Source organism: Myripristis murdjan, chromosome 13 (genome assembly GCF_902150065.1).
Source record: "Myripristis murdjan chromosome 13, fMyrMur1.1, whole genome shotgun sequence".
NCBI classification, from domain to species: Eukaryota; Metazoa; Chordata; class Actinopteri; order Holocentriformes; family Holocentridae; genus Myripristis; species Myripristis murdjan.
The window spans coordinates 25,028,834-25,045,058 of NC_043992.1; the positions used below are offsets into that span (position 1 = coordinate 25,028,834).

At 38.3% G+C, this 16,225-nt stretch overlaps 1 protein-coding gene across 1 annotated transcript in view; it reads left to right on the forward strand.

Annotated features, from left to right (window-relative positions):
- The window catches only part of LOC115370060 (uncharacterized protein C14orf132), a 42,331-nt gene that overhangs the window by 176 nt on the left and 25,930 nt on the right, over nucleotides 1–16,225 (forward strand). Inside the window, exon 2 of the mRNA XM_030066872.1 lies at nucleotides 2,360–2,415. Coding sequence (XP_029922732.1) covers nucleotides 2,389–2,415 — 27 coding nt within the window. The 5' untranslated portion in view covers nucleotides 2,360–2,388. The remainder of the gene's footprint in view (nucleotides 1–2,359; nucleotides 2,416–16,225) is intronic.

The window sequence follows — 16,225 nt, forward strand, 5'->3', positions numbered from 1 at the left end:
TGTGTTTTAGTATTTGCTCCTACAGGAAATAAATCAGCTCTGCTCATTTTAACACCTTGAGCTAGTTATGTAATTTTTAGTCCAGTCATTTTATGAAAAAACCTAGGACAAATTGCAAGAGAAGCAAACTCAGCTGATTTTGTATCCTCAGTTTGTCCTGAGTGAGGGGGAAAAAGTCCCAAGAAATCCCATTGGTGGAAAGTTTTGAAAATCACCTATTTATGACCATATAATACCAAAAACACTGTTTTTAACACACAGGGGAAAGGGTTCAAAATTTTACTTTCAGATATCACTATAAAAATTCATAAGTTGATTACACACACAAAGACAAGAAAAAAAGTCAATTACAAGTTCTTTGAATTATTCTGTTTACACATGCATATCACACATCTGATTTGATATGCGCTAATAAGGAATATAAGGAATAAATGCCAGAACAGACATTTAAACAGTGAATTAAAAGGTTACTATATATATAGCAACCTTTTATATATATAGTAACCTTTTAATTCACTGTTACATAGTAACCTTTTAATTCAAGGTTACTATATATATAGCAACCTTTTAATTCATTGTTTAAATGTCTCTTCTGGCATTTATTCCTTATATTCCTTATTAGCGCATATCAAATCAGATAATGTGTGATATGCATGTGTAAACAGAATAATTCAAAGAACTTGTAATTGACTTTTTTTCTTGTCTTTGTGTGTGTAATCAACTTGTGAATTTTTATAGTGATATCTGAAAATAAATTTTGAACCCTTTCCCCTGTGTGTTAAAAACAGTGTTTTTTGGTATTATGTGGTCATAAATAGGTGATTTTCAAAACTTTCCACCAATGGGATTTCTTGGGACTTTTTTTCCATCACTCAGGACAAACTGAGGATACAAAATCAGTTGAGTTTGCTTCTCTTGCAATTTGTCCTAGGTTGACCCCAATTTTGGCCTAAAATTACTGGACTATTTATTTATAAAACTGATAGGTCCGGCACTTGATTATGATTGGCTAAGCTGCATTCAAAACCATCAAGTTAGCTGTTTGACTAGCCAACGCTAACACAGAGGTCAGCCTGACTGTAAAATTTTACACTGATGCCAACAAATGGTCAGACACTTGAGCATTGGGTCATTGGGATATAAATAAATAAATGAATGAATAATACAACAGAATGAATGGATTCACCACTTCAGTTCAAGACCAACGATCCTAAAATCCAGTCAATATTTAGTAGAAGTGTCAACTTCAACATGCCTTCTCTTCCAGTTTCATCTTTTTACAGCCCAGTCTTGTACATGCTCTTAGATGGTGCTGGGTAATGGTAGTTTAAGTGAATCAAGAGACAAAAACTAAGTAATTTATATTCCTTATTTGGCAAAATTGTATCTGTTTGTGTGTGTAACATTAGTGGTTCAAACCTTGAAATAAGCCGTTTCCCTCACAAGATGGACCTTTGTCGAAAGATGAATGAGTGGAATTCAAAAAGCAACGAGGTCACGCAACGCTTCATACAAATATATAAATATATAAATACAAATATACCTATAACGCAAAGTAATCAACTTTTCAAGCACACAAATGACACACACACACACACACATACACACACACATACGTCAAGCAACCCCATTTCATATATAATGGCAAATGCTAAATGATTCAATACCCACGCGCGCGCACACACACACACACACACACACACACACACACGCACGCACACGCTCATAAACACAGAAGAGCCATATGGATAATGTAGGTTAAGTAGCTCCCTGACATGTTACATTACTGACACATGGTAGCCAATTCAGCTATGAAAACAGATGAAGGTTGGAATGGCGGTGAAATTAGAAAAAAATAAACTGGAAATGTTATGTCAACGTCAAACAGAGATGATTAATTCAGGGATTTACCTTGAGGAGATATTGTATCCCCGAGGTGCTCCCAAAAGTGGAAGCAGGAAGATGTTGGGGATAGAGGCGTCAAAAGAGCCTGACTGCCAAAGCCAAATCAGCATAAATAATTCTGCAAGGTTTGTCTGGCGTGCTTCAAGAGCAAGGCTACCCCTGCCCCCCAACACACACACACACACACACACACACACACACAGAGAGAGAGAGCGGGAGAGAGAGAGAGAGAGAGAGAGAGAGATGAGTGAATGGAGAAACTCTACCATGAACCATGAAAAGCATTCATTGTGTCATGATGTAGCTCATCCACGACTGCATTCATCCAAGGAAGCGTAGTGGTACATCCTCACAGACGTCGCTCACATTCTCTTTTACTCTTTTTGCGTTGCTCTGCCACCAACTCCCTTTTCTTTTTTTTTTTCCACAACAAAACCTGTGTCTCTTTATCCAGTCAGCCTGGCGACCTTCGAACCGGGAGTGATGGAACTATCCCTGATGGCAGCACAGGTAGGGAAGTGATACTCAATTACTTATTTAAATCTATATATAAATGTCATTGAACTTTTGAGGCAAGCCGATCCAAAAGTAACTCAGACTAATTTGATTGTTTCACAAGGGAGGCATAATTTAATGGATTACATTACTGATTTTGCTTTTTGGCAGGCAGTCAGCAATTTGTATCACATTACCTGATAGAAAGTAAACATCCTGAGTTACTTTTGGCAGAGGAAAGTAGAGCAAATATATTGTTGAACTCTTAAGTTTTGTTAGTGTCCTGGATTTCTTCCTCTCGAAAAGTCCATTTAACAGAAATGAAGAGACACGACCTTGGATATTTTTCACTGATAGTGTCTTGACTTGATTTTAGAATTGTTACAATTTCTCTACATGCAAGACTATGTCAGCTGGCGGTCACAGGAAAAAAAAAAAGAAAGAAAGTGGTTGAACTGGAGATAAATGTTTTTATCTCTAATACGCTGACAGTGCTTTACCAGTGCATATCTGACAGTAATTTGCAGGAAATCACTGCAGCCTATTCAGTTCATGTCACAATGAGATGCAGGATAAAGTCCTTCCAAAAGTAGACAGACATGAGGAGCCATCTATCTAAAACTTGTCACTAAAACCAGTGAAGCACTTCCCGCTGCCACTTCCTAACAAAACGTTAAGATATGCAGGCTATAATTCTATTTCTAGCCCGTAAGAAAGGTTTCTCAGAAGCGTAACATTTTTTTTTTTTTTTTTACAACAAATCTTACTTGCACACATTTTTCAGTGGAGCCACCAGGCTTAGAAAAGTTCAGAATCTCTCAACATGACAACTTTTCTCTTGTATCCCTTTGGTTTTAGACACTGGGGTCACAAACTGTACATACACAGAGTTCAGATGAGTGAAGTTTACACTGCATTATACTGACATGTGTGCAAAGAAGCTTCTCCAAAAGGAAGACACGCACACAGAGGGGTGGGGGTCATGACTCATCTGCACATCTGAGTCACTAAGACAGCGCTGCTTCATTGCACTGCTGTAACAACAGAAGCTCACCTTTGGAGCCGAAAAGGCCACGGTGTCCAACCCGAAGAGTCACAAATACATCCTGATGTGTGCTGCGCAGTAGAAATGCGACTTACACCTTTATTTTTCTCGACTGTGGTCTGTTTTTTTCCAGATAATGTCACCTAGAAGAGTTCAATTTGCCTGACTTGCATTAATAATTACATCTCAGATTGTTAGATTTTATCCATCTCAGCAAAAACGAGGGAAACAAACAGGAATCTCATCCCTTTTCTCCCAGCATTTGCAGCTTTTACGTATTATTTCCTCGATTAATTTGTCAGTCTCAAAGTGTGCTGTTATTATAGAAGTAGGAGAGCTACAGTTTGAAGAGTCACCAATTTATCTTAGTACACTTTTTTTTTTTTTTCTCAATTGTGCATCTCCACATGATCTTTTGGAGTTGAGAAAAATGTGTGGACCTTTTGTCCCACTGAGCTAAACTCTTTACAAATGTGGGTGAAGGGAATCCCTAGATTATCTTTAATATTCCTACTCCACAAGGGAGTGGAGTGGATAAATCAATTATAGTCACTCTAAATTTAAAGTAGAATTACAAAAAGGCCTGGTACTCTGTTCTAATGTATTCTATTCTACTCTATTCTAACAATCCTTCATGTCTTACTGGTGTGTTTGTCTCCTCTCTTGTTATCGCGGTCACTGCAGCATGAGATTATGGTAGAACATTATTGTCCCATTTCTCCCTGTCTTTTCTCTTTGTCTCTTATGATATATGATGCTGAGGTTTAACTAGCCTGAGGGCAGAGCTGTATATAGTAATCAAGGGCCTTTTGTGAGCAGCAGGGCTATGTAGCCTATGGACACATAGTGAAAGTAATTACTGTAGCTCTGAAGTGCAGTACAATCTGACTAGGAGTCCTACTTTAACTCAGCGCTGGACAGTAACAAAGTACATTTACTTGAGTCCTGTACTTGACTACATTTTCTGCATTTTTTGTACTTTACTTGAGTGTAATAATAATAATATATTTTTTAAATCTTCATGTGGTCAGGTTTAGGCAACAAAACCACTTGGTTAAGGTTAAGGAAAGGTTAGGTTTAACTACATTTAACCTCTAGACGTAGAGGTAGTTAAGAACACAGGTAACTATTGATCAGTGTGTAATAAAGGATTTATTAACTTTAACAAGCATTGTTCTTGCTTTAACTGTAAATGAAGTTAATAAATCCTTCATTATGGGCTTATATAGTCTTATTAACATTTGGTTATGTCAATAAGCACCTTTTTAAGGCCTTATAAGGGCCTTATTATCTCTTAACTAACATTTATTACAAGAACCTTAATAGAAAACATTACCATAAACTTTCCCACCTGCTTCATAGAAAACTTTGTGGGATATAGGGAAATTACCTTCTCCATAAGTTCACACTTGAAACAAAGATATACTCTCTGTCTGTCTTTTACACACACACACACACACACACACACACACACACAATTGTAGAGCAGTGAGCTTGATTGAATACCTCAGCTGATAACCATCTGCTCTGAGATGGTAATTCAAAACACTTTTGATATTTATCTCTCCCTCTGCCTCTTTTGCCATCATATTGTCATTGTAATGTGTGTGTGTGTGTGTGTGTGTGTGTGTGTGTGTGTGTGTGTGTGTGTGTGTGTGTGTGTGTGTGAATATTTTTTATGTGTACATTACACATAACAGAGAGATAATGATGGAGGCTGGAAGTGAACCAAACAGCACTGGAAAAACAAAACAAAACAAAACAAAACAAAAAAAACAATGTAGCTAAACCAAATAGGCTAAGTGCTAAAGAACTTTTTATAATCAGTTTTATTTCAACATTTTTATTCACAACACACTTGCCACATCACAGGAAAAGTATTACTAAATTTGTCTTTGACCAACACGAAAAGGTTTACAACTATAACACGTATGTGGCCAGATAATAGTTTGGTGGACTATAACACCTACAGTAAGCGGAAAGCTTTTATATAAATAGCCCAGTCGGGCATTAATTATTTTTCAGTGGAAAAAAAAAAAATTCTTGGTGTCATGCTCTCAGTTGTTTCACGTTAAGTTTTCGTTATTTCATGAATTGATCACACAAACCTGTGTAACGATGCATAAATACTGATTGTAAACAAAAGTCGTATGACTTTAACAATATTCTGCAATTAGTGCAGTTTTATGCTTATTATTTTCAATGATGAGTTTTATAAAAGCAATTTGTTTTGATTTGAAGGGATTGTTATGTTTTGTATTGCACTATGTGTTGCATGCTGCCATCATCTTGCCACAACTGGACTCTTAACATCAAGGACCACGACGAAACTAACTTTTAACTGTGTCCTCTTTACTGAATGTTTGTATATTATAAGTGCATTTGCTTTACAAAAGTTATTAAAATAAATTAACTACTACACTTTTTAACTGAGGGATGTCATTTTGGAAGAACACCCATGTTATCAATGTTAGCTCAGCATGCCTGTCTTGTGAGTGAGAGTCTACCGTGACAAATGTGGCTTACTCATTCTTTAAAGTATTTCCAACACAATCATCAGTGCAGTTTGGGACAAAACAGTCAAGTAGTTTTTGACATAATTTGTATTAAAAGTTAAAAACAGTATATTGAGCAGAAATGTACGACTACATGTCCAGCAGTCCTGTGGTGCAGGTTAGGCACCCATGTCCTGAAGTGAACCCTGTCCAGCTGTGTAGATTTGATAGAGGATCTGCTATTATAACCATCTGCTCAGAGGTAGTAAATCAACTAACCCTCTGTGCTATGACACAGTAAAGTAATGGAAAGCACCACAAAGATATTGAGTTTTCCCCCCACAAAGTTTGTTACAATTTTAAGTTCTTTATTTAAAAGAAAATTGCAGTGCAAAAAGGAGGAAATTTGAGTGGCCGATTTTGCTCTATTATATAATAGCTTTGTTAAGATTGTGGATGTAGAAACTACATCCATGTCAACAGAAAATCCCTCCAATTGCCCCCATAGCCACTTTTATTATTTCCCCAATGTGTTCTTTACATACTGTAAAAGTAACAAAGTAACTGTAAATTTTGGATCCTCTAACAACACACATTCACAGTTTTGTGTTTCCTGGCGTGAAGTGAGAGTTGATCAGATCCACAAACATGATCTAGTTTGTCCTGAACCACAAGTTCTTGAATTTAGCAGCATTGTATAAGCACCACAGCGCTGTCAGGGCTAACTTAAGTACTTTGCTCCAGACGTGAACCCTGTCCACCTGAAAGAGTTTGATGGAGAGCCTCGTGCGATAGCCATCTGTTCCCACATAGTTAATCAGCTCTGCTCGCTGTGTGGTCTTTAATCACCCAACATGAAGTGTCTCTGAGGACTCTGAGATCAGCTCCGTAACACTGTTGGGACCTGAAAACCTTGCATCTCCAGAACTTGAGAATTTAGAAAATAAAAATATATTTTATTACCGAAAAGATCTATGGTCACTTAAAAGACTACATCACCCAAAACTGTTTTCTTTGATGTACCCATTGTGAGTCATCCTGAATATCAGAGGAAAAAGTTTCTAGTGTCATGAAAAAATTACAGTTCAGGAAACCATAACAGTATTTATCACAATAGCATTGATTGGTGACTTTGACAAAACGGATATGCAACCATCTGATTGAATTGACCAAATTCTTCATGCAGTGTAACCCAAGTCTTAACTGTCCAGTAATATGTTCAATGTGTCCTAAACTAATGGAATTAGATTAAAGCATTGCTAAATTATCTGCTTTATAAAACACCTCATCCACGTGCACCTGTGTGCAAACTGGCCTGCATCTTTACTGAACTGACTGAAGCCCCGCCTTCAGCTTGTTTATTGGCCAGGAGTCTTAATCAATCGTTGGCCATACTGTATTTGATACGTTTTCAATCCTTTTTGTTAGTCGTGAGTCAAGTCCCCTTCACTGTTCACTAGGAAGTGGATTAAAAACTTATTTCTGTCTTCTGCAGTGGTTCTGTCTTTGATTAAGGGCACTTGAGCAAGACACCGAATGGCTTTCTACTGCAGGCTTTCAGCAAATGGCCAGCCTTGATTTGGAGATGGCACTTTCTAAATTCCAAAGGACTTTCTTCTGGAAGTGAGCATCGGATTGCTCTTAATTAAGTCTTGTCCATCAAAGAGTGTGTGATGGAGGGTTTGGTCAGATTACCATCTGCTGGAGAGTTTATCAGGCGCTGCAGGGGTGCAAGCTCTCTGACACCGACAGCAGATCTGATTCATCATGATGAGAGCAGTGTCCTTTCAGTCAATCCAAAAATCACTCTCACCAGTCTTATTGAGATACTGTACACTGAGCCTCTGACTGGGCTTTATTATATTTCTAAGCAGTAAAAATTACTCCACTGTACTTGAGATTTTAGATCTTGTATCAGTGTATTGAAGATGTACTACAACTTTATGTTGCTATCATAGAAATTAGAATCTTCCAAAATGCATTTTTTTTCTTTTGTAAGTAGAACTTTCCAGTCATTTCTAGGTAATTTTTTGATTTTGTAAATCTGATACATACTCTGTGAAGCTGTGAGGACCAAGTGGAGCACCAATGTGTACCTTACTTTTTCATTTTGTATGCTTTAATACTTGAAAAATATCTCTTGGTCAGAAAATTGTCTTTAATAGATTCACCAATTTTAAAAAACGGCATAAAACTGAAACACACATCCACATCATTTCAACATGCAACCCACCCACAATTATTTAAAACTTTGTTTTGCTGACATAGCCTGTGTTTTACCTGCGGGACCTAAGAGTCATGGGTCAATTCACATATCACAAGTAAAAAATATTCTTGATGTTTAAACTCAGCTTCATTAGCAGATTTAGTCCTGTTAGGTCTTCTTACAGATGGCATCACGCTGGAAGAGGAAGAGGAGGCAGCTGATCTCAGTGACTAAGTAAAGTAAGGGAGACCAGGGATGGTTGTAACAAAGGGATAGTAGCATTATCACTTTCACCAATAAGGGATGACCTAAGAATCATGTGATCAATTTCATGTATGACCACTTCCCTCCTGACCCTGCATGTGAAATTGCATAGCTGTGCCAAGAATTATGCAGATCTAATGGCGAAAAACACTCATGTTCTACTGAGGTAAGAAGGTGTTGTTTAGATGAATTTTATATTTTCATTAGTACCTATACTGTTGAAGTCAGAATAATGAAGTCAGAGGATGGCTGTGACACCCTCTGAAAACTTGCTACATCTAACTCCATAATTAAATAACAGATAAACACATTCTCTCTGTCCTGCTCCTTTTTTTTCAGGATGCCAAGACAGTAGGTGAGAGAACTGATGGGGTGGGCCTGCACACAAACTTAAATCTGCATCAGATAATGATGACTGGACCTGCTCCAACGTCTTTCCCCTCATCTCCCCCAAGATTTAAAACCAGGCTGTCAGATTTAAAACCATATCCCTTCACATGCTCTGGCCTGGTGTGCAAGAAGCTTAGCCAACACCTCAGTAACTCTGTCAGTCATCTAAAGATACCACTCTCAGTTTTAGGAATTAGGGCTGCAGTCTCTGTGGGAAGTAAACGAGTGTGTATATGCACAGCGTGAAGAGATAATACTGGTGAATGAACAAAGAGCATCAAAGCACTTGGTCACTGTTATATATATATATATATATATATATATTTTTTTTTTTTTTCTCTCGCATGCTTCACCTTATAAACAAACAGGTGTGGGTGTAATTCCTCAGTAACCATGTACACACAGATAGATAGATAGATAGATAGATAGATAGAGTCATGCACAAAATATACCTATCAACACTAGAAGAGAGCAATATATATCTCTAAACACAACATATAATAACATAAAATAAAATAAAATAGCTGTTTAAGACAAAGTGTTAAAAAAGCCTTTATTCAAGGACTAGTACATTTTGCAGCAGCCATGTTTCAGCTAACATGTGTTCATCATGGAGACCGTGCTCTCCCACAGACAGTGACATAGTCTGCAGCCGTGTAACCTCATCCCCAGTGGATTTCCCGGCTCTTCCAGCCAAAAATGTCCACATCAGTGATCTTGTCTACTATATGGTAAATGTGCGTGCACCTCTACAACGGCTGCTACTTTACCGTTTTGATGTGTGGAGTCATAACCTCGGCTGACCATAAAGCACACAGGGGGATGAGTTAGTCATGTCACGCATAATATAAGCTCTGTAACGCTTTGTTCATTCAGGAAGGATGGTGTGACAGATTAGGCAGACACACAAACGCACACGCAACATCCTCTCTTGTCTTATGAACACATGAGTATGACACAGAGGTTGTTGGCATTACTAACAGAAACACACACACACACTTCATGCACAAATATATACACACGCAATACATGCACAAACATTCACCTTTACTTATGTAGACATGTTTAGCATAGAAAGAAATAATGCTTTAGTTATATAACCTAATGAATTGTCAATCCAAACCACACCTAGGGATTAACTTGTGCCACACAGTGACACACTAATGCTCTCTCTCTCTCCCTCTTTCACTCTCTCTCTCTTTCTCTCTCTCTCTCTCCTTGTGACGATATCCCTTCATAATGTGGCCTTATGTATCATACTATAGGGAGACCACGAATATTTCTTTACGTCTATGGGTTTTTATATTCACAATTCACTAATTTGGCTAAATACAGTGCCCGTTCATGGTGACACTTTATGGCCTGTTTTTAGATGAAGGCTCTCATGAGTTTCTGATAGCAATGACTTAGCAAGAAAACTGACAGAAACACACCTTTAACAGGTGAGTCCAAGATGTGAGGTGTTTTCCATGTTTAACCAGCAAACAAACTGTGAGTTGCCATATAAAGTTGAATGTGTGCAAAGCCTCTCTCTAAAACCTGAACTGCCCAGTCAGCCTATTGCCTAAGTAGGAGTATGAACATATTAGGCTTTAAATTTTACAGATGGAAATACATGCTTAGTAGCACATCTCTACAGCACATTTGGTCCCAACGAACTCATTATGTGGAAATTCTTTGGCAATATGGTATTATCTCTACATACCACTACGCTGTAATAACATTTTTGTGTTCTTTTTACCACAGGATTAGGGTAATCCTCTCTTGTACATTATGCAGATGCCACAGAAAAAGGAGAGACAGTGTATGGACTGTATGTTGTAATCTCCATACTCTGTGGATGAACTGCGCACACCCATCAAAGGGCAAAACTGACAGCCACATTTTTGTTTCGCCCTCACAATTCATTAAAGAAATACACTGAGTCATTTCTGCAAACAAGGGAGAATTATTCCCCTTTCGTCAAATCTCCATCTGTATGAGACAATGCCTTTATGTGTTGCCAGATAATAAAATAATAATAAACTTTATTTATAAAGCATGTAAAGATAACAGTGCTCATGGTAAATATTTAATATTTGATGTGCAATGCAATATTATTCACTGCTCACGGAAGTTTACAGATGCGGCTCTGCATGTTTGTTGTTGGGTCATTGATACCACTGGTCCCGTTCTTACTCAATTCTGACATTTCAATAACAATTCAGCGGGCACAATATATTGCCTGTTTGGAAAATATAAATGGGCTTTTTCAAAAATACCATAAACATTAGCTATATTAAACAGATACCCATGACATGTAAGTCTACAGTGTTTTGTTCACAAGCAACAGTCGATATAAAAAGTAACTGACACCTATCCATCTATACATATCATGCCTTTTTATTTATTTTTCTTTATCTCACTATGAATTATTTATGTCCTCTTACTAATCTGGAAATGCTCTGTATAATACACATCATTAATAGTGCTGGGTATCGTTTCAGATTTCAAGAATCGATTCGATTCCGATTCACAAGATTCAGAATCGATTATCACGATTCGATCCGATTCGATTCGATTCGATTCGATCTGATATTGCCGATCCGATTCGATCCGATATTGATTTGGTTAGTTTTATTAAAAAGCATTTTGAGCTGTTACTGAGTTACATGCCTGTCTAGTTATGCAAGACATTAATACTATTATTACATTGTGTCATTTGACAACAGATTAATATAGGTATTGATAATTAAAATGGCTGTAAGACTGGTAAAAAAGGCTAGGACCACCTTTTGTTGCCCAGACTTGGTATGTTGTGTTAGTGTATGTTTATGAGTTGTAGAACATAATAAATTATCTTGCAGGAGTAGATGGTTACCAGTAAGCGTGAGTCAAATAATTTAACAATATGTTAAATTATTATTTGTTTTAAAAATGTAAATTACTTATCAAACAGAGCTAACAATTCAGCTACCAATGAATGAGCTGTAGTATGCATGTGATAACATGGTTTGAAAAATAAGCCGAAGTGATACCTCTTCTCTGAATAGACAAGCTAAGCCAGTGTGCTGCTGTTAGCCAGTGAAAATAGCACAGAGTGGGAACTCTTCACTTTGTACGCAATCTATGTCAGTGCGCTGCGGTAGCCTGGAGAGTTTCTCTGCGTTTTGGACTCGTGCGGTGCCGGTGCAGGTGTTGTAATGTTTTTTCTTGGTGGTGCAGGTGCAGGTGAAACCACTGGAGCGGTTGTGCCACCCAGATTTGCTTCCCTCCATGTAATTTTCCCTAGACATACGTTCATATTCCACACAAAAACAGCATTTATATATATATTAAAAGATCGATCTTTCGGCGCACAGATCGATCCATGGGAATTTAGATGAAGATCGATTCAAAATCGGAGGATCGATCTTTTCAACACAGCTCTAATCATTAATGAATTCAAATTGACTTGGTTAGGGAGTTCAAGGTGTAGAATTTGGTAACATGTGGAGCTTTTCACACTTTTCCTCAGGACTCACTGCACAGTGTAAGAAGTATATGGTGATTGTGTATTTTTCACTCCACTGGGCAACTCTCCCAAGCGTGGAGGTGAGTCCTGACTCGCTCACTAACATGGCAGTCTGCTGAACTGAACTAAGCCTCCACCGAAATCTTGACTTTCCAGCACGCTATCTCAGTGTCAAGCAAGAGCAGCCAGAGACGCTGTGCAATACCCCACGTGTGTGTGCTACCAATATAAGGTCATACTTGTAGATCTGGATAATAATCATAATAATAATCATATTTAAATAATGTATGTATATAGGAAGCATAGTGTTTTATTTTTTTTATTTTATTTGTGTTCTGTTTTTATTTATTCATCTTTTATCATTCATAAATATTTTCCTCTTCTTTTCTCTACTTCTTATGAGCTGCTGTAACATGTGAATATCCCTGGTGGGGATCAAAAATGTTTATCTATCTAATCTTACATCACCATAGCTAGATACTCCAAAATGTGATCAGCTCATCCTTCACTCATGACTAGTCCCTCTATTAAATTTCATCCACATGCATCCATAAGTTTTTGAGTTATCTTATTTGCAGATAAACAAACACACAAACAAATTGAGCTGAATAACATCCCCCTTAGATGGTGGATGTAGCTCCTGCCTGTTTCAGTCATGCCACTGCTGCCTCTTGTTTCACTCAATTCATATAATATCATACTTTTCATCAGTATAGCGATGAATTTAATATGAGATCGCCATGCTCTGATTTATCAGGGGATGGAGATCACACAGAGGCTTATTCTTCAGGTGAGTTGAGTTCAGGGAAGTGAACTTACTGTAATAGATGTCTCAGTGCATGCAACAGTAATAGAGTTGGTGTGTCTGTTCAACAAAGCGCAGTGTTAAATAGAGCTTTGACAGAGCATGCTCATGAAACGGATGGTGAAAATGATGAGAAGAGTGAGTGTGTACAAGATGCAAAGATCTGTCTGTGTGACTGTGGCTGTCTGTGTGTGCAGTATCTGCACGCATGTCTTTGTGTGTGCCAAAGTGTGAGATGATTCTTGCACACCAGGGTGCTTGTGATGCATTTTACGCTCATGTGCTTTACATATGCTGCAAGTCTGCTCATTTATTAGTCAACCATAGCCATTTATTAGCCATTTCGATTCAAAATGAAAATCTCATCGTGGGTTAAAGACTGGTGTGAGCTGATGCTCTGTGTTCTTTCAGTCCTCAAATGGAAGTGAATTACATTACAGCTCCAAATCAGCAGTATTTGGTACGCCACTGCTGGTATTTTGGTGGAGATGTCTATGAGGCGACATCACAGCCGTAGAGGTGTGTTGTTACATGACAGGCTAAAGAGTGGCTGATATTCAGTCCAAACCTCAGGAACAGGTGCAGATAATTTAATCCACTCTTCAACATACTGATCTAATCTCACTGTAATTAATGAGAACATCATTTGTCCTGCTCTTTAAATTAGGTTTGTGTCATCTACTTATAGAAAATACTGAAATAACTCCTCTTTTGTAGCTCTCTTGAACTCCACTGAGATAAAGTCCCTCTAGATAAAGTCCCAACCCTCAAATATGATGCACAGGACTGTTTCCTACATACTAGCCACTAAAAATACTTGGCTAAGGTTAGGGAGATGTTATTGTCGAGGTTAGGGTGAAAGCTGTGTTGATTGATCTCCTTTGGTGGACTTGGTCGCCCCCTTAACACTACACCACACTGTTGTTATTTACAGGATCACTATTGGTCACTTAACTTTGAAACATGACATGTGGGGTCGTTTTTGCTGGAGGACTGTCATATTCCTGCCTCTTCCTCTTCCTCTGTCCCAATGCAATGCTCAGCCAACCAACAACTTCTCAGCCAAACGTCTCTGGCAACTTAAAACACTTCACTTTAACCATTTTAAATCATTGACTTGTATTTTTACCTCCGTGTGGTCAGTGTGAACTTCATGTCTGATAATTGATGGCTGCTTTACTGATCCACACAATCTTAAAGGCTCAGGATGATAACAACACTCCACTCCATATTTTATAAATATTTCATTTTGATATCATTTGTCCACTCAGCTTTTATGTAAATAGTGATATACAGTTGCCAGAAGTTTCAGCAAGGTGATGTAGGTAATTCAGTCAAAGTAACTAGTTCAGTTGCATTACAACGATATAAAGGATGGTTAAACTCTGTGTCAGCCAGTTAAACTGCTTGACTAAATTAATCTGTTACCGGCTGGTTGATTTATTAAATGTAGAAATTTAATTTGAAATTAAGAGAAAAAAGTGTGTCAGACAGAGGTGAGGCATCTTTTTTTTCTCTTGTGAGAGTCAACTGTGAGTGTACCCTCTGCAGTGTCATACTGACCCGGAGTCGACGCGCCAGCCTCACTTTGTGCTTTAATTGTGTTAAATTTCTGTCACACTGGCAGTTTTTAAGATGAGTACATCGGGTGTGTGTAGGGCTGAGGGCTTTGTGCCAGTGTTGCTGATGCTGCATCATAATGCTCATCACAGGAGATGATTTGAGTCTGACAAGATCAAGATCATCTTTGTATTGTGGACTTGGATTACTTTTCACATCATCCTTTTGTTCTGGAAAGGATCTTCATGTTACATAAGTTGACTCACAGCATCATGGGTTTCTTTTTCTTTTATACCTTTTTTTTAAATGATGTTGAGTTTTTAGAAGACATGGTGAAGACACACATGCACAAACGCACACTAAACACCTCTTTCTACACACACACACACACACACACACACACACACACACACACAGACTGTAACAGTATTTCATATCCTCTCTCTCTCTCTTTCCTTCTCCATTCTTCTCTCCCTCTCTCCATCTTCTCTTTATTCTCCACTCCTCCTCTCACTTCCTCTTCTTATTTCTTCGCCTCTCTCTCTGACAGATGTTACGAAGAGAGGAGGAACAGCTGGCTGCTGTGAGGCTGTTTTTTTATCCTTTCATTTCTCTCTCTCCTGTCCTCCCCCCTCTCCTTATCGCTGTTTTTCCAGTTAAGACAGTTAGATAGATGGAGACAAACCTCTGACACTGAACATATGCACCACTTGTATTTAGAGAATTTAAATGTTAATTGTAAAGGTCAGTGCAAATCTTACCCTGCCTCTCTTGGGGAGGTTATTATGTATAAGACTATTGGCACAAGGCTGCAGTATTCCCCAGGCTTTGGAGCGGAAATGTCAAGCATTGAGCCACAGATTATAGGTGCATTTTGTTCCCTCCGTCAAAATCCCCTCATTTCATCAAATTCCTCTCATAACAACCCCTAGCCTCCACCTCTTAAATGTGTCTTTGCTTCTTGTGTGTTTGCACTTCCACTGATTGATGAATGTGTCCTCCTTCTGCATAATGCATATGTGTGTGCATTCATTTGTGCACTTTTGTGTGTCAGTGTGTGATCACCTGAGGCAGTTTCTGAGGCTTTGCTCAACTTAGAGGAACATTACATAACATTATGAATCGTCACTTTGCTGGACACACACACACACACACACACACACTGCTGCTTATACATTGCATATACTTTTAAAAACCTAGTTCACATCACACACATTTATACATGCTTTGGGCTCCCACAGGATACACACACATACCTGCAAATGGATACTGAAAACACACATTTGCTCACATAATACACATCAAGTTTAACATGTTGTGCACTTTCTACGTCATGCAGCAAGGGTCTGCCTATGTCAGAGATTTGGAGGATTTGATGCTGTATATGATTGTCTGAGGCTATATTATAATCCCTGCAGCCACCCAGCGCTGCATGCCATGCCAGGATATCATATCTGTGTCCAATCAGTCACTGCATCAGGATAACAACAATAATATGACAGATGGAGGGATGGGAGACAGTTAGGTTGAAGGGACAGAGGATAAGGTCAACAAAAGAGAGGGAGAG